This window comes from Saccopteryx bilineata, chromosome 1 (assembly GCF_036850765.1).
Source record: "Saccopteryx bilineata isolate mSacBil1 chromosome 1, mSacBil1_pri_phased_curated, whole genome shotgun sequence".
NCBI lineage: Eukaryota > Metazoa > Chordata > Mammalia > Chiroptera > Emballonuridae > Saccopteryx > Saccopteryx bilineata.
This window is the reverse complement of record NC_089490.1, coordinates 390,093,239-390,117,014: the sequence shown is the minus strand read 5'-3', so window position 1 is coordinate 390,117,014 and position 23,776 is coordinate 390,093,239. Positions and strand designations below refer to the sequence as shown.

Genomic DNA, 23,776 nt, shown 5'->3' with positions numbered 1-23,776 from the left:
ACACCCCTGCCCTAACACTGGGCTCGGGCCGAAGCAAGCCTCAGAGCTGGCCGGTGGGAGAGGGGGTTTGTCTGGCCTCTCCCCCAGGGCCGAAGACCTGTTTCAGCTTCAGGTGAATCTTTGGCATCTAGACCAAATTCGCTTCTCAGATCATTCCTAACATCCCTCAGCCTGTGCTCTCAGAGGACCCACCCACTCTGTCTGAAGGTCCCAGGGAGCCCTGTGCAGACTAGCCCGTCAGGGTTGGGCGGCACACTCACCATTGGTGTCTTGTACTTGTGGCTCACCACTTCTTTAATTTCAGGAACTAAAACCGGACGGGTAAGAGACAAAACAGAAAGTTCAAAACTAAGAGCAATAGTGCCATGCGCCCCCAGGCGGCAGCGCCTGGCACCAGGTCCCCGTCCCCTCTGTGGCCTCTCCCAGTGGCTGCAGCAGCTCCAGCTAAGACAGCTTCTGTCCAGCCCCTGCAGGATGAGAGGACGCTTCCCCAGACACTGCCCTCGGAGGTCTGCAGCGGCTCCTTGCTGGATGAACATGACCACCCCTTTCTTTGAGAGCCCCTGCATGGGAGCGAGTCAGTCTTTCACCAGCCTGGTCAGGGCTCCTGTCCAGGCCCCCGAGAAACACAGGACGCTATTCCCAGCTGGGCTGGGGAAAAGAGTTGTCTAGGCTGTGCCTCACCTTGCTGAAATGCCTGAGAACTCGTCCCTGTCACCAGCCCAAAACTCGGGTCGTGTTAAGCACGACTGGTTCCCTGTACTCCCAGCCCCTACACAGAAGGCCCTGAGGCTGGATAAGGAAGTGGCATGACAGCAAACCCACCAGACATGTACGTTTTCCTCCCTGAGTGGCAGGAGAGGCCCAGGCCCGCCTGTGTGAGGGAGAGCGTCAGAGGGCTCTGGAGCAGACACACCGCGCAGAAGAGACAGGCGAACACAGCACACCCGGGAGGGAGGTGACAGGGAGCATCAGGCAAATACACGCATGTCCACAGCCCAAAATGCAAGACTAAGAGCCACCCCTGCCCCAGCCATGCAGGGGTTCTGCGTGGCCAGAGGAAGGAGTAAGGCCCCCCAGGCTCAGCCATCCGCCCGGCCCCTGGCGATGGGGGCGGAAAGGGAGGGTGAGAGTTGGCCTCACTTCCTTCTGAGCCTTGGAGGTGAATTCGGGGACTCCTGGTTAACAGGGAACAGACTCATCAAAGGTGGAGCAAGAAGCCTAGGTTCTGCCCTGAGTCGGAAGATTTCCCCAAATCTCTCTCTGGCAGACGAGAGAGGGAGCGCACAAGCGGGAGAGTTCAGAACCAGGGAGCCAGCGCCAGAGCGGAGGGAGGCTGGGAGGAGGCGGTGGGGAAAGAAAGGAAGAGACCAACTGGCACTGTGAGCAGCTGGTCTGGCTGGAGGGAGGGAGCCGCCCGGCCCAGCGCCCAGCGCCCAGCGCAGTGCCCCCGGCAGGGGCCTGGGGAGAGGCAGCAGGAGCTGAGCGGAGCCGTCACTTTACCTGCCAGAGAACGGAAGTTTTCATAGCAGCGGTGAGGGGCACAAGAGAACGAAGCACAGACACAGCAGGAGCTCAAAGCCCCGGAGGGAGAACCCACTACACCACCGGGGCCCATCGGCTACAGCTGCTCGCTCGGCTGGGGGGAGCTCCCAGTTTCCAGCTACAACTGCCCCGCCCGCCTCTGAGGCCCGCTAGGCTTCCTTGCCCTCTAGAGTGAGTCTGCCGGGATGGCCACATGCCCTCCTCCAGTACGGAGGCTAGGTGGGCATCGGAGCGGCACCAGTGTGTGTGGGTGGCACCCAGGGCTACCAGGAGGACCTTAGCAGGTGACGGGGACACAGCCTGGGGACTGCCCACCTGCTCTGCCCCAGAACTTTCTGACCACCCCCTGGCCAAACAAGCGAACATGGCGCCAGGTCGCCGGGCCTCTGGAGTGCCACCTCTACACTGGAGCCCCGCCCCGGGCCACTTGCTCTTCTGAGACCCACCCCCTGGTCGCCACCGTCTCTTCTCTCTCCCTTTCTCTCGTCTCTGGGTCCTCTTTCCTTCCCTCTCACTCCTGCCCCTGCAGACCTCTCTGCAGGGGGCTGCTTCTCTCTCTGCTGCTAGGCCCTCCTCTGGAGCTCTGAGGTTTGAGTTACTGCCATGTGAGTCCAGGCCTAAGAGCAAAGTAGTGTAATTACCAAATTCCTCCAGGACAAAGACGCCTCGGACTGTATTGCACTTTTTAATGTGATTCAGCTCTATGAAAACCTGTAAGAGAGGGAGGGAGGGAGGGAGGGAGGGAGGGGTAAGGCCCAGAGGCTCCCCCCAGCCCCACAAAGCCCACTCTCCCGGCTACAGCCCCGCCCACACACAGAAACCCTATTTCCCAAAGGGAGGACAGAAGAATCCACACACACACAACTCAAAAGCGCTAGGAAGCGAAGATAGCAGAAAGGGCGTGTACCTTCCGCTCCTGGCCGGAGGAGAAAGCATGGGAGAGAAATGAAGGCGTTAGTTTTACCGGTCAAACCCAACCCGAAGGCCCTCTGCTGGCTTGGGCTGCCCGCCTGTACCCTGCATCCAAGGCAGCATCGGTGGGACACTATGCCCCAGGGCTCCCCCCGCTTAGGCCATCCGCTCTCGACCCTTCCATGCATCCTCCTCCGGCGCAGAGGGCTGGCACGGGCGCAAAGCTCCCCTCGGACTGTCCTTGGGGGGAGGCGTTGCTATCTTCCTCGAAACAGGATCCAGGCTCTCCCCAGAAGCACGAGGTGATGAGAACAGCTACCACTCATGAGCACCTACCAGGAGTCCTACAAATACTGTTTGCGGTCCTTACGGCTATGTGGCACAGCACAGAGAACTACCCTGCTTTACAGACGATGACACCGAGCGTCAGAAAGTTTATCTGCCCACGAATAACAAAGGCGGGCTCTGGCAGTCCTGCCTCGGAAGACCAGGCTTTCCCTACCTGTCACCCCCACAGCGTCACTCCCGCGGAGGGTCCCAGGCTCCCTCAACGCCCGCTGACTGTTATGGGGCAGAAGGTGGACCTCACGACCCTTATCATCAGTCAGGGGTCAATTTCCCTTCTCGGTAGGACCTCTCTCCTGGGGCAAAGCCTTAAACTCCAGAACAGCTCATACACACTTTATAACAGATATTAGATCCGTCCAAAGGGGCTCTATAACAAGGGTGGGACCCGGAAAGGGCATCATGGGAGGCCACCACAGCTCCCCGAGTAGTGCCAGCACCTTCATGGTCCAGGAAAGTATGTAGGTTTGTAAACCCCTCTTTGGGCTGTGTATCCTAGCATAAGTATACTATTTAAAATATTAATGTTACCAATAGCAAATATACTAGAGAAAATGCACCGCTAAGAAGCCTGGGCAGCTGTCCACATCACGCCCAAGCTGCCCAGCTGGGCTCCAGAAGGAGAACTAACATGACAAGCGGCTGGAGAAGGCACAGGGTCAGACGCCCACCTCCGCCGCGGAGCCGCTGCCCCACAGAGGCAGAGGCGCTCCACGGACTCAGACCCGGCTCAGAGCCTCAAGGACAGGGACCAGGATGTCGGGGAAGGGGTAGGGGAGGCACTTGTGTGAAGAGTCAGAAGTGGGAACGGACCCGAGATGATGCGCTGGTCTCAGAAAGAACTGAGCTTAAGGGATGTCCACTGAGAGAAAAAGCAACAGTGTGTTAAAAGACCAAGAGAAAGGAAGTCAGCTCCTGGTGTGGAATCACAATGTGGGAAAGACGGATTGTGAGGGGTCCCCAGTCAAAGAGGGCGAGCGGGCCTGTGGAGCAGGGACGGACAGGGACGCTCAGAGGAAGGAGAAGAGGAAGAGGAAGAACCAGCAGGAGGAAAAAGCACACACACACCCCAGACGGGACGAATACAAGCCACATGCACACACACGCACACACCAGGCGCGCGCGCGAGATCAGGGGTCTACTCTCCAAGCAGAACCGCGCGTGCGCAAGCACACCCTGGGGACAGGGAAGCAGACACCGTGCGAAGGGCCAAGTGAGACGCTCCCACTCACACTGTGCTGAGTCTAATGAGTCTAACGACAGAGGCTCCCTCTCTCCCGGGGTCCCGTGTAACCTCCCTGCTGCACCCGCAAGGTGGCTGTCAACAGCACTGTGCCCTCCTCTGCTTTCTCTCTGGTCCAGCTGCCCCAGTTCCCCAACTCGCCCCAGAGGCCCTCCCTCGCGCTCACTGGGAAAGCACTGGGGACCCCAACACTAGTCCTCCTTGCGATGGAACAACAGGGCTAGCTTTGTGCTGCTGCTCGCACCCACCTGGTTGTGCATGAACTTGAGATTGATCCCTTCCAGGGTGACCTGCAGCAGGCCGCCCTCACCAGTCTTCATGTCCTGCACAGGGAACTCGCCACCTAGTTCAGGCCCTGCGGTGAGGGAGGAGGCTGTCAGCCCACTGGGAGGTGGGGAATCCTGCCCCTGGCTCCCCTGCCAGGCCTCTGATGGGAATAAGCACTGGAGAAAATAAACAGCGGGCGGGCGCTCGCTCGCTCACTCAGGGAGTTCTCTTCTCACCGGGTTTGATGCTGTGCTGCCGGGCAGCAGCTCGCTCCATGCTGTCCTTCACGCAGTAGTACAGCTCCCGGCACTGCGGCACAAGGGGGAGAGGGCTGCTGTCACCCCAGCCTTCACGGTCCCCGCCCTCTACTCCACAACGGCCACTGACAGCTGGCGATGCCCGGGCCTCAGGGGCAGCTGCATAGACCCCACACGACAGCCAGAGGCAAAGGTGGGGCTCCAGACACAGATGTGGGACTTTTAACTTCCTTACAAGAAACCCAACACTTTGCCCTCAACGCCCACCCCCGACCCAGAGTTCACGGGTACCTTCTTTGTGTAGAATTTGTTGAGCTGGGTCTCAGAGCCGTTTCTGCGCCACAAGCACAGCACCTTGGTCTTGGGACAGTAGGTCATGTTGATGAGCTTCTCGTACCACCAGCGCTCATACACAGTCCCGATGTTACTACGCAACACCACGCAGTCGTCACAAACCTGGGGGGGGGTGCACGGAGCAGCTCAGTGGTGCTGGTCTCGCCGGGCCTCTCGCTTCCCGGGCCACACTACCCTGCTGGGACACCGGGTTCCGGGAGTCCCCCCGCGGTCAGGTTGTCTGACGCATGCTCACACTCGTCCTTAAATGCAGACGCAAACCCTCAACTACCGAAAGGTCTGTCCACTGGAAGGTTGACCGAAAGAAAAGGGGCCACGGAAAGGATCCCGGAAGCCGGAAGGAGGCTCACTTTTCACTGCCTTGGACATTGTCACTCATGATGCGCATAAAACTCCATGGTGCTGTTTGCTTGACTATCTGACTGCCCCAGTGGTTTGTCAGTGCTGTAAGGGCAACAGAACCCGGGTCTCCCTTATTCACTGCTGTTACCCCAAAGCCAGAGTGCCTACCACATAATACGTGCTCCATAAATATGTGGACGGTAAATAGGAGCATGCACGACTACCAGGTTTAGCTGACCACCTAAGGTTACTGGGGTTCTAAAAGCCTCATGAAGAAAAGGTCCAAAGTATTTAGCTGAATAAGAGTTAGAAACTTGGGTTCTCACCCCAGTCTGGCTCGGGGGTTTTCAAAGGGAACAATGCAAACACTATTCCGCTCTCCAGAACCTCAAGGAGTATCATGGAACGGAGAGGGCGGGTGTTTGGCCGAACACACAGTTTCCAGCCTTCAGAGACAATGGTACTAGTAGGCCATGCTCGCCTACGCTGCTGGTGCAAGTGGGAGCTGGTACAGTCTTTGGAATGGCCATTTGGCAGAAACCATCAAAATTTCAAATGTCTACATAAGCTTGATTCAGACAGTTCACACTAAGAATTGAGCCTATAGAAATTCTCATGTGAGTGTGCAAAATATGGTTCAATGAAGCATTGTTTAAAAAAAGATAGGTAGAGGCCCTGGCCGGTTGGCTCAGTGGTGGAGCGTCGGCCTGGCGTGCAGGAGTCCCGGGTTCGATTCCCAGCCAGGGCACACAGGAGAGGCACCCATCTGCTTCTCCATCCCTCCCCCTCTCCTTCCTCTCTGTCTCTCTTCCCCTCCCGCAGCCGAGGCTCCATTGGAGCAAAGTTGGTCCGGGCGCCGAGGATGGCTCTATGGCCTCTGCTTCAGGTGCTAGAGTGGCTCTGGATGCAACAGAGCTATGCCCCAGATGGGGAGAGCATTGCCCCCTGGTGGGCATGCCAGGTGGATCCCAGTCGGGCACATGCGGGAGTCTGTCTGACTGCCTCCCCATTTCCAACTGTACACTCCCGGAGACTCCGCACGGGCTCCCCTGTACACTCCCGGGGCTCCCCTGTACACTCCCGGGGCTCCGCACGGGCTCCCCTGTACACTCCCGGGGCTCCGCACGGGCTCCTCTGTACATTCCCGGGGCTCAACTGTACACTCCCGGGGCTCCGCACGGGCTCCCCTGTACACTCCCGGGGCTCCCCTGTACACTCCCGGGGCTCCGCACGGGCTCCTCTGTACATTCCCGGGGCTCAACTGTACACTCCCGGGGCTCCGCACGGGCTCCCCTGTACACTCCCGGGGCTCCCCTGTACACTCCCAGGGCTCCGCACGGGCTCCCCTGTACACTCCCGGGGCTCCCCTGTACACTCCCGGGGACTCCGCACGGGCTCCCCTGTACACTCCCGGGGCTCCGCACGGGCTCCCCTGTACACTTCCGGGGCTCCCCTGTACACTCCCGGGACTCCGCACGGGCTCCCCTGTACACTCCCGGGGCTCCGCACGGGCTCCCCTGTACACTCCCGGGGGCTCCGCACGGGCTCCCCTGTACACTCCCGGGGGCTCCGCACGGGCTCCCCTGTACACTCCCGAGGGCTCCGCACGGGCTCCCCTGTACACTCCCGGGGCTCCGCACGGGTTCCCCTGTACACCCCCGGGGCTCCGCACGGGCTCCCCTGTACACTCCCGGGGGCTCCGCACGGGCTCCCCTGTACACTCCCAAGGACTCCGCACGGGCTCCCCTGTACACTCCCGGGGCTCCGCACGGGTTCCCCTGTACACCCCCGGGGCTCCCCTGTACACTCCCGAGGACTCCACATGGGCTCCCCTGTACACTCCCTGTACACTCCCGGGGCTCCGCACGGGCTCCTCTGTACACTCCCGGGGCTCCGCACAGGCTCCCCTGTACACTTCTGGGGCTCCCCTGTACACTCCCGGGGCTCCGCACAGGCTCCCCTGTACACTTCTGGGGCTCCCCTGTACACTCCCGGGGCTCCGCACAGGCTCCCCTGTACACTCCCGGGGCTCCCCTGTACACTCCTGGGGACTCCGCACAGGCTCCCCTGTACACTCCCGGGGCTCCCCTGTACACTCCCGGGGACTCCGCACAGGCTCCCCTGTACACTCCTGGGGTTCCCCTGTACACTCCCGGGGACTCCGCACGGGCTCCCCTGTACACTCCCGGGGCTCCGCACGGGCTCCCCTGTACACTCCTGGGGCTCCGCACGGGCTCCCCTGTACACTCCCGGGGCTCCGCACAGGCTCCCTTGTACACTCCCGGGGCTCCCCTGTACACTCCCGGGGACTCCGCACAGGATCCCCTGTACACTCCCGGGGCTCCCCTGTACACTCCCGGGGACTCCGCACGGGCTCCCCTGTACACTCCCGGGGACTCCGCACGGGCTCCCCTGTACACTCCCGGGGACTCCGCACGGGCTCCCCTGTACACTCCCGGGGACTCCGCACGGGCTCCCCTGTATAGTGCGAAGAGAGTCAGCCCTGCCCTTCAGGCAATCTTCTGGACAGATTTTTGTGTGTGTGTGTGTGGCAGAGACATAGAGTCAGAGAGAGGGACAGACGGACAAGAAGGGAGAGAGATGAGAAACATCAATTCTTCATTGCGGCTCCTTAGTTGTTCATTGATTGATTTCTCATATGTGCCTTGACCAGGGGGCCACAGCAGACTGAGTGACCCCTTGGTCGAGCCTGAGACCTTGGACTCAAGCTGGTGGGCTTTTGCTCAAACCAGATGAGCTCACGCTCAAGCTGGTGACCTCAGGGTTCGAACCTGGGTCCTCCACATCCCAGTCTGACGCTCTATCCACTGCACCACCACCTGGTCAGGCTGGACAGATTTGTTTTTTAAAAGGTAAAGGAAAGGGCAAGAATCACCTGCCACCTGCACTGTGAGTAGATGTTCTAAGTTAGCTCCCAGCTCTGAGAGATGCCTAGCCAAATTCCAACACTTCAAGGGGACAGGGAAATGACTCCCTTCTCGGTTATGTCAGCGTGTGTGTTTCTGTTTCCGAGCAGAACCTCCGCCCCATGTCTAATAAGCCACCTATTTAAAAAGCTATGAATGTCCCTGGTTGGCTCAGTGCTAGAGCAATCGCCCAGTGTGTGGATGTCCTGGGTTCGATTCCTGGTCAGGGCACCCAGAAGAAGTGCCCATCTGCTTCTCCACCCTTCCCCCTCTCCTACCTCTTTTCCCCTCCCGCAGCCAAGGCTCCATTGGAGCAAAGTTGGCCTGGGTGCTGAGGATGGCTCCATGGCCTCTGCCTCAGGTGCTAGAATGGCTCTGGTTGCAATGGAGCAATGCCCCAAATGGGCAGAACATTGCCCCCTAGTGGGCATGACGGGTGGATCCCGGTTGGGCACATGCAAGAGTCTGTCTCTCTGCCTCCCCACTTCTCACTTCAGGGAAAAAAAAAAAAAAAAGCTGTGAATGTGAAAATCAAATTCCACTAAGCCAAAAAGATACAGACTACTCACAATAATTATTGAATTTCACTACTTTATATAGGAGGTGCATTTGGTCCCTCAAATTACTTAGAAGAGATCCATTTTAGAATTAAAAACACAGAAAGAAAACATGGCCATTTCCTTTATAATCCTCCATAAGGAAGAGTTTTCTAACTATGACTCAAAACCCAGAAACCATAAAATGAATGACTGCCTTGGCTGGGTAGCTCAGATATTTGCAGCATGGTCCTGATATGCCAAGGTTGAGGGTTCGATCCCTGGTCACTGCCCATGCAAGAAATCAACCAATGAATTCATAAATAAGTGGAACAAGTCAATGTTTCTCTCTCTCCTTCCCTTCCTCTCTCTCTAAAATCAATACAAAATTTTTTTAAATGACTAATTACATAAAATTAAAAAAAATTTGCCTGACCAGGCGGTAGCACAGTGGATAGAGCGTCAGACTGGGAGGCAGAGGACCCAGGTTCGAGACCCTGAGGTCACCAGCTTGAGTGCAGGCTCATCCAGTTTAAGCAAAAGCTCACCAGCTTGAACCCAAGGTCGCTGGCTCGAGCAAGGGGTTACTCGGTCTGCTGAAGGCCCGCAGTCAAGGCACATATGAGAAAGCAATCAATGAACAACTAAGGTGTTGCAAGGAAAAACTGATGATTGATGCTTCTCTTCTCTCTCCGTTCCTGTCTGTCTGTCCCTGTCTATCCCTCTCTCTGTCCCTGTAAAAAAAAAAAAAAAAAAAAGTAAAAAAATTTTACATGGCAAAAAAACCCACAAGCAAGATGAGAGAAACCATTGAGGAACTTCACAGTGGACAGATCAGGCTGCCCACATCTGAACCCACTGACCACCAGGACAGACAACCATGTGAGGCAACAGGAAATATACAGTGCCACCCAGGAAGTATTCTTGCAAAAATATTGAATCTGAAAATGTTCAAACCTCTAGATTGAACAACCAACTTATAAGAAAGCCATGTAATAGAGAAACATGCTAACACGAAGCTGCAAAAAAAAGTCTAGAATGTGAGATATCCCATAGGGCAAATTTCTTTAAAAAATAAAATGACAGGCAAAGTGGGAGGGGGACTATTATATGTTCAGGGTCATAGCAACCAAAACTGTCAAAGCATTTTCCCTTTGCCCCAGCAGCCCCGCTTCTGGGAGTTCTCAGGTAACCTGCACGTGTATGAGAGGGCGCAGACACAGCATCAGTCATAGCAGACGACCAGCGGCAGCACACACTGGGAGGAAAGCAAGGACGCATACATGCTGACGGGGTAAATAAACTATGGCACAGCCACTCCGTGGAATACTATGCAGCTGGAAAACAAATGAGAAGGCTCTTCTCTTTACTGATGCTGAAGAGCTCCAGGATATGTTCAATGAAATAAACAGGGTACAGAACAGTGGATGAGATGTACTAAGAAAGGAGAAAAAAAAAATTTCATGTTCAGGTCCTGGCTGGTTGACTCCATGGTAGAGCGTCGGCCCAGTGTATGGAAGTCCCAGGTTAGATTCCCGGTCAGGGCACATAGGAGAGATAACCACTTGCTTCTCCACCTCTCCCCTACCCCTCTCTCTCTCTCTCTCTCTTACTCTTCCCCTCCCACAGCCATGGGTCAGTTGGTTCAAATGCACTGGCCCTGGGTGCTGAGGAGGGCTCCATGGAGCCTCTGCCTCAGGTGCTAAAAATAGCTTGGTTGTGAGCATGGCCTCAGAAGGGCAGAGCATCGGCCCCAGACGGGGGTTGCTGCATGGATCCCGGTTGGGTGCATGCAGGCATCTGTGTATCTCCCCTCCTCCCACTTGGAAAAAGCAGAAAAAAATTATGTTCAAATTTTACTGTGTTTGCATTAAAAAATTGGAAGATACAAAGTAAACTAATAAAAGTGGTCATTTCAGAGAAAGGGGAAAGGTGGATGGGGATAAGAATGAGACCAAGGCTTCCCAATGTATATATCACTTTATGTTGTTCTGACTTACAGACAATGTGACTATATCATCTATTATAGAAATATTTATTAAAGGAATGATGGGAAAAAATCAATTATTTGCCTAAGAGCCTGACAATTTAGTGATAAATAGATTGTGAAGATGAATGAGATAAATGGGAACATATCCTGGCATCAGTTCTAGGAGCTCCTTGTGACTCTGAAATGTCCCTTTGGGCCCTCAGCATGGCCAGCACCTACCTCCATAAAAAAGATATCTCCATTTGTGTCTGTCCCTGCGTGTACCACAAACGTCTGCTTCCTCATGTGCCGGCTACCACTGGACCGGATGGAAAGGTCACGGCCGTTCTGAGGAAAGAGAGATCGTTTGGGGACATCCATACCTCTCTCTCACAGAGCGCTCTGGGCCAAGAATCCCAATTCAGCAATTAAATTCTTATCACCTTTCTTAGCATCGTGCTAGCTGCTGGCCGTTGGCCACCAGGGAGGTGTTCTCAAACTCCTATATACCTTAAAAATCATTGACAACCCCCAAAAGTTTATATTTATGTATGTCACATTTATAGATATTCACTGTACTAGAAATAAGAACTAAAATTTTTTTTTAATGTTTAATTCATTTAAAAGTAATGAGTTAATTCACTAATAATAAATCCACTGCATAGTAATATAACATTTTTGGTAAAATAACTATATTTCTCCAAACTAAAAAAATCAGAAGAATGGCATTGTTTTATATTTTTGCAAATCTCTTTAAAGCCTGGCTTAATAAAAGTGGCCGATCCTCACCTCCGCGTCTGCATTCAGTCTGTGTGACATATTGCTTCGGTTAAGGTACACAGAGGGACACCTGGCCTCAAAGACACACATCAAGAAACGGGAGGACTATTTTAATAGCCTTTCCAGATAAATACTCATATTTTTCTTTGATACTAACCCAGAAGTAGCAGTTTCTAAAAATTAGTTGTAAAGTGGAAGCTGAAAACACATCCTGATCGTTTTGTGCTTTGTTACATTAAAATCCATTTCTCTGCCTTACATTCTGAGTGGCTCTTTTACCTAGACTTGAATTTGTAACATCACACATTAGTCATTTGGAAAATACTGGTTCATCAAGTTATGCAGACCTTCTAAATGTTGACACATTACATAAAATTTTTTTTTAAATCACATTTATTAATATCACCAGTCACATTGGAAAAGACTTTAAATATCAGGAAGCTAAAAGTTCAAGTCTGCTGAATACCCAACTCTGAATTACCATAGTCTGTTAGTCATATTTCCAAATAAAAGTGATGTCCCATGAACAATGCTTCAATTTACCTCGCAACTCAAACTGGCACAACTACTTTTTCCTTGAAACAATCCTATTTTGGTTTGCAGTAGAAATGCTTCGTGTAAATTTCTCACTTTGTCACATAGAATATTACAAAGATATATCAAGGATCAGATGTCATAGAATTAATGATTTTTAACTGCTTCATCAGGGACATTCACCAGTGAAACTGAGTGTTCTGTTTTTGTGCTTTTAACTGGGAATGCACGGGGGTGAGGACTCGGGTGGCCACTAGCACGGTTTGGAGCCGACTGTCTTCAGTATTACCCCACCAGTGGTTTTAGCCACCGTCAGTACAAATGTCAGCCAGTGAAAAAGGCAAATGCAATGTTAGTATCACTATGAAGATAGTTTTCACCTTGCGGATCCTCAGGGGTCCACAGACCACACATTAACTGGCCGTACTTGCATAGCTTGGGTACAAAGGATCTCACCACGGAACAGAGGGGCTAAGGCTCCTCTAGAGTAAAAGCCCTACTTTCAGAACTGGGGATTTGGAAAATAGACAAGCCTAGAAACGGCAGTGGGGAAGCCTCTGCCATCGGCCCCAGGGCCCACACCGAGAGGCTGACAGTGCGGAAGGGAGCCCAGGGGACGGCCGGGATGTGCTTACCAGGTGTGCCAGCTGATCGAGGACTTCATTGATCTGCTGGCTGTACACAAGCCCAACATGGGACTTTCCCATCAGCCGCCTCACCTTCTTTCGGATGTCATTCTTGTTCACCTGGAGAGCCAGAGGAGGGTCTCAGCAAGGGGTCTGCTCTCCTCCCAGCGGAGGCAGAGGGGGTGCACAAGTGAGTGTCCTACTGCCTGAGACATTTATTTCTAAAAGTCCACATCACTAAGTATGAGAGAAACGCCCCACTGTGTGTTCTGCCGGAAAAACCCTGCTTCTGTCTAGAGGTGGCTTCTGAAGGAACGTGGCTCTCAGAGCAGACCTGGTTTACGTGACTGGGGCCCAAGGGGACGTTTCCTCCCTATCCCCAACTAATACCCTAACATTCACCCCGAAAAGGTGCCTAAAAGCCCCTGTGGTTCCTCAGGGTATAACTCACAAACAATAACTTCGAGTAGCAACACTGTGCACTCACTTATAGGCAAAGGTGTCTATTTGAGGTCGACACTCTTTCCCAACCAGAGCTAACTGGAGCCCCCGGAGTTCAACACAGTAGAGTGAGCCTCCCAACAGAAATGAAACAAACCAAGAGGGCCTGCAGTGGGGCTTTCTCTGCACTTGACCAACTACTCCCTTTGTTTAGAGAGGCCGGGAGAATGGGAGGAGAAACCTGGGGTCTCGAGGTCAAAACAGCTCCTGTGACCACTCAGTCCCCTTCAGAGCACAGCCCTTCTACCTGGTAACATACTTCTCCCACAGCTATAAACACCAACTGCAGCCAAGTCAAACCAGAACCTACCGTCACTTCTGTAATAGGTGACTCTTTCTATATCTACGGGAAATTCTAAGATAAAGGGCCCGTGCTCACCAGTGAATTCTGAGCATCCCTTCTAAAGTTTTTAGAACCTACTGCTTAAAAACATTATTTTTAAAAATTCATTGTATTCTGTGGGAAGCTCTACTGGAATCCTAAAACTACTTAGGCAAAGGAAGCCCATTTAAAACTCAAAATAAACAAATGTGAGCTCCCAAGGCTTCAGCCTTTCCGGCAGAAAGAGAGCCCTGGGGTAAGATGCCTGTCAGCTGCTCAGCAGCCCCAGGATTTAGGTGATAGGAGTGAGGCCTGTCCTTCCAGCAGCAGCAGCAGCAGCTGGACCTAAGTGAGCAAAACTGACACTACCTTCATGAGCAGCATATAGGAGATGAGGTTGTGCAAAACTGTGGCCAGCAAACGATCTTCATCGTCCTCCAGGCGCTTCCGGTCATGTTCTCCCAACGATAGGTACCTGTGCAGCAGACCAGGGGCAAGTCAGCCCTCACAGGGGAGACCACAGACAAACTGGGAAAAGGCTGAATGTTCCCAAGGGTTTCCTAAGGCTCATACCTGTCTATCATTTCCTGGGGACCCTGGTCCATACCCATCCCTTCTCGCTCCAACATCACGGCATCTAAGAACGCATCTTCCCAGAACTGCATCTGGTCCCATAAGGTAGACCGCTCTTTGCCTGTGTAGAAGAGAGTTTTTTAGGGGCTTATATAACATCTGAAGACTAGAGCTGGCAACCAAAATAGAGTAAATTTCAGATAAAAGAAAGGCGTTACAAATTCCACGGCACAGGAAACCTAAGCCTCTCCCCCCAGATCCACAGCCCAGCTGCCTCCAAATGAGGCCCAGCCCCTCCCGAGGAGGAGGGTCGAACACAGCACACAACGAAAGGCAGTTACTTATAGAAAAGGTCTCCATAGCGGCATCCTCTAACTGGTCCCACATCGATCCTTTGTCCCTTCCTGCCAGTTTGCAAGCAGGAAGGACCATGGTAGCAAGAAAGGAAAGAAAGGAAGACAGAGAGAGACTATTGATTAATACCGAAATCCAGTCTCTTCTGGAAAGTTTTCACTGACTGCTTCTTCCAGACCCAGTAAGCCACCTGCTCCCGACATGAAAACGCCTTCTAACATCAGCATTAAGGTCAGCAAAAAGCCAAGTAGCCGCTTGTTCAGTGCCACCCCTTCCCCGCTGAGTGCAGCTTTCTCCCGGTGCGAGGGACCTTCCTGGGCTGTTCCTCACCTAGGAGTCCCTCGTAGAGATAGACGCGCTGGCTCATGTCTTCGGAAGAGCGAACTGGGCTGCCCACCGGCTTCTCCTTCGTGCCTGGCTTCATGCTGTGGGCTTTGCCCTACAGAGAACAGGTAACGGGTCAGCCACCCAAGGTGCCAGGGAAGGGGGCAAAGCAAACCAAGCAGCTCATTACGAGGCTCCCACACTGATCACCGTCAAGGACAACATCTATTCCACTAGCCCTGCCCTGCTGCTCTGCTGGCCTCAGGGATCTGACCAGAAGTCAATCTGACAGTCCTGCTTTCTGCCTCTTACAACAGGCAATCACGTTTTCATTTTGACTTATCTTTTTTTTACTCTTTAGTCTCTACAAGACTCTGCTCTAAAAACTGAGAAAATTAGGCAAACTCTCTGCAGCAACATGCTGCAGTAGAAAGAATACTGGGTTTGAAGTCAGAGCAGCCAAGGTTCACAGCCCTGCCTCTTACTAGCTGCGTGACCTTGGGCATGAAACTTAGCTTCTCTGAGTCTCATTTTCCACCTGGAAAAAGGAAGGTCATATTATTTTTATTTATTTATTCATTTGAGAGAGAGAGAGAGAGAGAAGGGGGGAGGAGCAGGAAGCAGCTTTGACTCCCATATGTGCCTTGACCGGGCAAGCCCAGGGTTTTGAACCGGCAACCTCAGCATTCCAGGTCGACGCTTTATCCACTGTGCCACCACAGGTCAAGGAAGGTCATATGACTTACCTCCCAGGAATTAAATCAGAACATGCATATAAAGCACAACAGTGCCTAGCACAAGGCTGGTATTTTAATAAATGTTAATTTCCTCTTTCCTACCTCCTCAGAAATATCTGCCGCTTCTGCGATATTAGACTTTTTATTCATTCTAAAAGATTTTTAACTGGGTAAGAGGCAGGTTTCGTGCCTGTTTCACAAAGCACACAACAGCATAAACAGAGAAGCACCGAACAAAGGTTATCAGGCAATATCTAAGTGCCAGTCTCCTGGTTCACAGCCCAATTCTTTGTTCAATGAACCATATACTAACTTAACCTAATTTACTTCCTGCTAAAGCAGCCTTTTTCTGAGCCAAGAAATTTAGATAACTGCCCTCAGCAACTCAACTGTACGAAAGCCCTTGCCAAATGGCACAGGACAAGTAAGAATTTGTCCCAGGAAGGTGCCAGGAGAGACGGACAGCACACAGCTGAATGGCTTCCCGCAAGACTGCTCCTCTATAACATCTTTCCCCACCTCCAGAATGTCAGCGCACTAGAAGGATTTCAAATACTCTTATGAAAATGGTCTGTTTAAACTCAGGAAGAATTAAGGTCCATTAACCTGAATGGCTCTGCTGACTCTAGAATCTATTCCTTATGTTCACTCTGGGATGTCACTTGCTCTGTCAGAAGCACATACAGAAGACCCTGGGAGTGGGAGTGATCACCAGTGTTAAATAATTGATTTCTTTTAAATTTCATTTCCATTCTCCCCACACACCAAAGAACCTATGAGCTCCTGCAGAGGGTATCCACTCTCGGCGATCAAAAGGCAAGTGTATCCGAGTGCTCAACGCTGGCTGCCTAAAGTAGCATGTATATACTGAAAAGCAGTGCGTCTGAAGCAGGCATGGTCAATATACGGCCCGCGGGCCGGATCCGGCCCGTGTAATGAGTTTATGCGGCCCGCGATTAAATTTTTAATATCTCCACATGACACACTGTGGAAATGAAATAAGTGGTACTTTTAAATCATTATACATAAACTACGATATCTAACCATTGTACAACAATGAAAGTTAAAATTTCAGCTAATCAGAAGAGGAAGTGTCTTTGGATATCAAGATATTTAAGAAGATAGTGATACGCGGAAAAGAATTCCACGTGTGACTAAGCTAGGGTTAACTTCCAATAATTGGCTGAATGGATTTGCCATACTTTATTTTTTTAAAAAATTCCATTATAAAGATTTATAACTTTTGTACTTGTCTGTACAATTTTTATAAGTAATTTAATAATGGAAAATATAGAAATTTTAAAAAACTTCCCAAGGAATATTTAGTAATCTTCAGCTCAATTTATATTTGTGAACAAACTTTTTCTTTAATGAGTCTAAATAAAAGTACAAGATCAAGATTGAATGATTTACATTTGGAGGCTGTGTTAAGAATAGCTACTACAAGTATAGAGCCAGATATTAAAAAAAAAAAAATAATAGGCGATGCAAAGTGCCTCAACGTCACATTAGTTTTTTTGTTAATTTGTACTAAATTACTTACATTTATTCATATACAAATTACATAATAAAATTTTGTTTATTTAAATGAATCGTTTTTGTATTTAACATTTTTTAATTTTAATATTTCATCTGGCCCTTGAAAAAAGTTTTCTTTCTAATCTGGCCCGGGGGCAAAAACTGTTGGCCACGCCTGGTCCAAAGGCAAAGGCTAAAGGAATTTATGTATGTAGGTATGTATGTATGGTTGTGAGAGGAGAGCGAGAGAGAAAGACAGGAAAGGAGATGAGAAGCATCAACTTGTAGTTCTGTCACTGCAGTTGTTCACTGATTGCTTCTCATACGTGCCTTGACTAGGGGGCTCGTGGTGGCTCCAGCTCAGTCAGTGGCCCCTTACTCAAGCCGGCAACCTTGGGGTTTCAAACCTGGGACCTCAGAGTCACAAGTCGATGCTCTATCTACCGAGCTACCACCAGTCAGGCTAAAAGAATTAATTTAATTCCAACTAATCACTGATGTGTGTGATCTAGGGCAAGTTCTTCTTTTCCCTAAGGCACCATTCCCCTCACCTGTCATAAGAGATCAGTCATAGCGATACGCCAAACTGTAAATCTCTTGAGAATGAGAAGCCTTGTTTACCTGTTTCTTCAGTAGGGAATCTGGCATTTAGTAAACCACTTAATAAATGTTTATTAATGAATAAAAACTTCAAATAACTGCTAGGAATATGCTAAAAGAAATGCTATGTCAGTCCTGGCAGGGTGGCTCAGTCAGTTAAGAGCGTCATCCGGGAACACCAAAGGTGCGGGTTCAGTCTCCGGTCAGGGCACACACGGGAAGCAGTCCATGAACACACCACTAAGTGAAACAACAAGTGAATGCTTCCTTTTCTCTCTCTCTCTCCCTCTCTCTGACTCTCTAAAGTCAATCAATTAAAAAAATATATTTGGCCTGACTGGGCAGTGACGCAGTGGATAGAGCACCGGACTGGGATGCCGAGGACCCAGGTTCGAGACACTGAGGTCACCAGCTTGAGCGAGGGTTCATCTGATTTGAGCAAAAGCTCACCAGCTTGAGCCCAAGGTCACTGGCTAGAGCAAGGGGTTACTCGGTCTGCTGAAGGCCCACGGTCAAGGCACGTATGAGAAGGCCTTAATGAACAATTAAGGTGTTGCAATGCGCAACGAAAAACTAATGATTGATGCTTCTCATCTCTCCGTTCCTGTCTGTTAGTCCCTGTATATTCCACTCTCTGACTCTCTGTCTCTGTAAAGAATAAATAAATAAATAAATAAATATATATAATTTTATATATATATATATATATATATATATATATATATATATGGTCTACCGGAAAGTTCTGTCCGTTTCTATCACAAGTTTCGACACGTAAGCACATGTTTATTTGGCGCATGAGTGCCTCTCTATTTTTATCACTTAATGTATACATACTGACGTAGCAAATTAAAACAAAGTTGATTCACGTTAGTCTTATGTGTGAAGCGATAGTGTACCCATGGCTACTGATAAAGTTCATTTACGCCACTGTAATTTTTACGAATTTCAACAAGGAAGAAATGCTACAGAAGCATGTCTGTCGCATCCCCCATATTCCCCGGACTTAGCACCCTCTGACTATTACTTATTTTTGTCCTTACAAAATTTTTTGAAGGGCAAAAAATTCAAAAATGAAGAAGATATCAAACAAGCACTGGTTCAATTTTTCGCATCAAAAGATAAAACATTTTTCAAAAATGGGATATACAAAAAAAAAAAAAGGGATATACAAATTGCCCTCACGCTGGCAAGAAATCATTAATAATAATGGCAATTATATTATTTAATAAAGTTTATTGACAGTAAGAAAAATTTGTATTTTGTTTTATTCCAAACACGGAGAGAACTTTCCAGTAGACCATATATATATATATATATATATATATATATATATATATATATATATATTTGAATATATTAAAAGAAAAAAGAAAAAAACGCTTTTTGAAAGTGCTATGTTAATAGAGTAGTGACCAGAATAAAACTAGACTAGTCCACAGAACTAGGTAGACTGGTACTAGATGGGGCTCTATGTGCCCTGACATTTCCACAAAGGTATTGCTTTGTCTATTTTCAACATGGGAGTTACTGCTACACAGGGCTGGGGCCCTTGTCAGACCGGATGGGGCCCTAACTCATCAATGAGTCAGGAGAGGGTTCTAAAAGCCTCAGATCACGGAGTCAAGTGACTGCTAAAAAAGCCTAAGGAAACATTTTGTTTAAAGCCAAATACATGAGGCTCTCCATTCCTTACTACTCCCCCCCATTAAAAAACAGTGTCTTTTTGTTAGTAAACAAAGCTTACAAAGATGGTGCTGGTGGCAGAGTTGGTCTCAATTTCACTATCAGACAAAGTGCCCCGAGAGCTTGTCAAATGCGTGCTTCCCTCGCCACCTGGCCCATCACCTGCATTGCTGCTCAAGTCGCTGTCTGCTCCCAGGGTCTCTCCGGAACTATTGCTCACCTGGAATGGAAAAAAGGTAGTGAGGGATAACTCCCCAGTCCCAGGAAGGCCAAGCTGTGCGTGCTCACTGCCGTCACGTCAAAGGTGCGCCACAGCCTCTGCAAGGACCTTCTTAAATGACGAGCTGCCTCAGGTGAAATCTCAGTGCACAAAGACTAGGACAGGTACAGGCCCGCACCAGAGAGCCCAGCTGGCCTGAGGCCGAGCACAGCCTCCAGAGCAGAAAGCGGTCCCTGGTGGAGCCCACACCCCGCCCACCCAGAGGCCAGTGTGGTGTTCCCCTACCACGGTGCTAACTTCAGAATCCTGGCTGGAGCTTCGGATCATAACGGCTGGACTCACACCGATGATGGAGTCTGCATCAGTCCTCTGAAACGAGACACAGGGACTCAGACACGGCGGGGAGGGGCGTCCAGCCACTCTCGGTGTCCCTAAGCAGCACTGTGTCTTCTTTTCTCCCCACCCCATCCTTCTATTATTACTCTTTTCTGAATACAGAATACATATGACTTTACATAATAAGAACAAGAATAAACACTAGAGAAGCATGCTCACTAACAAAATACATGAAAGGGTAAGGAAACAGAAGCCACACCCCCCACCCCCACCCCCCACTTACATTAACGACTGTTAAGTCTTTAGTACATTTCCTTTCGGTCTTTTCTATATACATTTTAAAAATAAAATTGGAATCAATGTAGTTTTGCCAATATTTCCCTATGTCACTAAATTTTAAAAAATATAGTTAATGGATACTAATATTGTATTACATGGATATACTATATTTATTTCATCATTCCCCTACTACTATTGAGTATCTATGTTGTTTCATGGTTTCTTCTTATTGTTGTTGTAACTTAAGTATTCTGAGATAACACATTTAACACTCACAATTATCAACAAGGTTGTCACAAACCTGGGAACCAGATGTCAGGCTCACACCACTATCTGCACTGATCTGAGACCTTTTTTCCTCTGTCTCACCAAGGTCAAAGGCGGGTTTGAGTCCTTCAGGCCCTGGGTAGGGGAAGACTTCTGTCACTTAGCACGCAAAGGCTGGGGGCAGGCTGCGAAGGGAGTGGGACAGCCGCAGGCCTGGGCCCAGACCCGCTCAGCGTGTCCCAGTCACCTCTCCAGGGGCTGCCCCACCTCTGGCCCCACTGAAAGAAGTAGTCTCCAGATGCCTTAAGAACCAAGTAGGAAAAATGAGACCTGGTCTCAAGGAGTTCTGCAGCCATCTTCTCAACCTGAGAAAATCCTGAGCACATCACCCTAAAACAGGAACGCTCCACAAACAACTGTCTAAACCGCACTCCACTGCACTCGGAGTCAGAGCTTCACCGGTGCCTGAAACCCTTTGAGGGTCCGGGTCGCTCAGTGCTCCCCAAACAAGTGTGTCTAAAGGAGCCAGAAAAGGCGAGGCCCAGCGAGATAAAGAAACACCGGCCAGCCTGACCTGTGGTGGCGCAGTGGGTAAAGCGTCAACCTGGAAATGCTGAGGTTGCCAGTTCAAAACCCTGGGCTTGCCTGGTCAAGGCACATATGGGAGTTGATGCTTCCTGCTCCTCCCCCCACCTTCTCTATAATAAATAAATAAAATCTTTAAGAAACACCGGCCGTTTCCATGGACGCCGCTTACCCCCACCCTACAATTCCACATTTGAAAAAGAAACCACTCCCCTTTCCCCCACCCACCCACAATGATATGGCAGAAGGACAGAATGACAGAAAGCAAGAAAGCGTGCCTAGGCAAGCCACCAGAGAGAGTAGGGAAGCTACAGACTCAACACGGAGGGACAGCAACCATCTCTGCCAACTGTGCCCACAGGCCTTCTAACGGTGAGGGAGCCATCAGCCAATGAGGGGCACTGAAATAGGCCAGGGGTCTCCTCACCGACTCGGAAGCAATAGAGGACCACGTTCTAAGGGATTTGACTCAGTAGACGCCTCAATTACAGCCTGACTGCGGGAGGGGGGGGGGGGAGAAGCAGCCTGCAAGCCACGTACCTATGAGTCACATACCTCCTACCTGCTTTCACTCCAAATACCCCCCTAGAGCAAATTTGGGGTGGGGCTGACAAAGGGAGCCTGCCCCGACTGGGCCTGGGGAGTTGGCAGGTATGGGAGACTTGGGAACAGGAAGGGGCATTTGTTCCTTACTCTGTTTTTCCATAGCTTTTTGCTTTTTCACTTCCTGGTGCTTGTTCCACAATTCTACCCCAGACGCAATGTAAGGAGAGAAAGACAGACAGAGTCAGAGGCTGGTCAGACAGACGAAATGGAAACCAACCCACCCAAGTTGATTCACTCTCACGTACAAGATTACAATTCAAGAGACAAAAAAAAAAAAAAAAAAAAAAGAGATTTTCATTTGGGGGGGGGGCTAAAAACCGAGAGATCTAACGTCTTCCTCCCAACTCATGAAATGAAGACTCCAAATTTCGAACCCTGGCCTCAGTGTGGCAGAATGTGACAGCCTGAAGAGCCTTTAATCGAGGGCCTCGGTTCTGGCAAAGGACACTGATCCTAAAGAGGCTGGAGCCGTCCCTCAGGGCCGTGCGACTCCCGCCGCACCACACTCTCTCTGCCAAAATGGCAGGGCGAAGGCAAGTTTTAAAGATTCCAGAGAAGGCAGATGATCACCTCAAGAAGCCCCAAGGGTTGGTTTTCAGAAGCATGAGCACATAGCTGATTCACTGACCTAGACAGAGGCCACTCAGGCAGGCAGCCGGCATCTCTCCTTATTGCTATCAAAAAACCTGACTCACCCTCAGAATCAGTGCCTGTCCTAATCAGAGACCCACTGTTGGCCAATTACTTGGACATCCAGGAGAGGTAACAGAGAATATTAAATGTCATGAACAGCATCTCGCAGGGGTCAAGAAGAGAGCATAGCAATCACAGAGACTCTTCCTGGCAGAACTTAGTCCAGTCCCCTCGTTTTCCAGATAAGGCGACAGAGACCCTGAGAGGGGAAGTGATTTGCCCAAAGTCACATTCCTAGTTGAGGACAGGTCAATGCTTTTCCTAGAACATCACTTAGGCAGGAGAGAGGCAGGGCTGATTGCCTCTAGGACAATATTTTGCTGGTTAGAGAAGCATAATGCCCCTAAACCTCGCTATCATTTATGAGAACATAAAGTAACTGCTACTGATTGTGGCAAAGAGGCGTCAGTTCGAAGCATACTACCTGGGGACCTACAGCCAGAAAGAGAAAGACACAAACTGGATGACTCAAGGTCAATGTAAACAAGCTCTCAATCAAGTCCAGTAAGGAAAGTTTTGAAGAAAAGATGACTCAGGAATCTATTCCGTGAGGTCCAGAACCCAGGAAAATGGGGTTGCCAGACATACTCCAGAGGAGCAAATTTGAGGGCAATATAATGGCTGGATGGGAGGAAACTGGCTTTATAGACCCAGATGATCATAATTCTATAGCCTAATGCTGCATCTATAAACGTCCTTATAGCTTCCAGGAGCTCACGTGGCCTCCCCACTTCGTGAAGACCTCCAGATGTGAAAAGAAGAAGAGACCAGGAGCACAGCTCAGACTCCCCGTGGTGAGCTACCCTGACCCCACCCCCAAAAAACTTCCATGGTAAGAGGCGGGCAGGGATGGCTGTAGATGAAGCATGAGGGATAGAGAAGTATAAAGAACCATCAGAAACGGACACAGATCTCTCTCCTTCTCTAGAAAGCAAAGCATGGGGAGAGAGAAAGGCAGGACTCTGGATGAACTGGAAAGAGGGAGGGATATTTAAGAAGCCAAAACCCCTCCAGCGCACCAAATACAGTGACACATACCAATAGATGCTACAAAATTCTCTTCCTTTAAACTTCTGGTGTCCGGTTCCTTAGGACCCTTTCCTGTAGCACTTGGCGCCCGGGGCCCCAGCTGGGGAACTCTCAGCTGTGCCATAGCTTTCGGGTCCCCCCGACCGGCCAGGCCAGGATCCTTCCCAACTGGGGCGTTTATACTCTCTGTTGGACTTCTCTTCCGCTTGTCTGGCTCTGAGGAAAAGACTGAATGTAAGAAGAGGCCAAAAAGAAGACAGTGAGTGAGAGAATCAAGGGTATGGAAATGAGGTGGGAGAACCAAGAGTCAGGAGGATGTGGAATGGAAGAAATGCAAGGAAAGATAAACTGACATCTTATTTTGTAGGACAGAAAGATACAGACCACACGTGAACATGCACTAGATAAAAAAAAAAAAAAAACCCAAAGCTTGAGGGCAACAGCTTGGCTCTGAGAAATCTGTCAGGGGAACAGCTCATTTTCTCTGGAGACGAGTGGGAGGTTGTGGG

General features: G+C 50.2%; 1 protein-coding gene across 37 annotated transcripts in view; it reads right to left on the bottom strand.

Moving 5' to 3' along the window:
* The window catches only part of MADD (MAP kinase activating death domain), a 43,572-nt gene that overhangs the window by 1,080 nt on the left and 18,716 nt on the right, over positions 1-23,776 (bottom strand). For 7 of the 37 annotated variants that reach the window (XM_066251466.1, XM_066251463.1, XM_066251469.1 and 4 more), the window contains 16 exons: positions 23,277-23,483; positions 21,633-21,686; positions 20,389-20,489; positions 19,758-19,841; positions 19,314-19,472; positions 14,718-14,826; positions 14,375-14,437; positions 14,034-14,154; positions 13,830-13,935; positions 12,647-12,757; positions 10,938-11,045; positions 4,861-5,025; positions 4,549-4,621; positions 4,294-4,400; positions 2,187-2,256; positions 261-307 (listed from right to left, as the gene is read on the bottom strand). In XM_066251466.1, coding sequence (XP_066107563.1) covers positions 261-307; positions 2,187-2,256; positions 4,294-4,400; positions 4,549-4,621; positions 4,861-5,025; positions 10,938-11,045; positions 12,647-12,757; positions 13,830-13,935; positions 14,034-14,154; positions 14,375-14,437; positions 14,718-14,826; positions 19,314-19,472; positions 19,758-19,841; positions 20,389-20,489; positions 21,633-21,686; positions 23,277-23,483 — 1,685 coding nt within the window. The remainder of the gene's footprint in view (positions 1-260; positions 308-2,186; positions 2,257-4,293; positions 4,401-4,548; positions 4,622-4,860; positions 5,026-10,937; positions 11,046-12,646; positions 12,758-13,829; positions 13,936-14,033; positions 14,155-14,374; positions 14,438-14,717; positions 14,827-19,313; positions 19,473-19,757; positions 19,842-20,388; positions 20,490-21,632; positions 21,687-23,276; positions 23,484-23,776) is intronic. The other 30 variants (XM_066251468.1, XM_066251478.1, XM_066251477.1 and 27 more) reach the window with 16 other exon arrangements.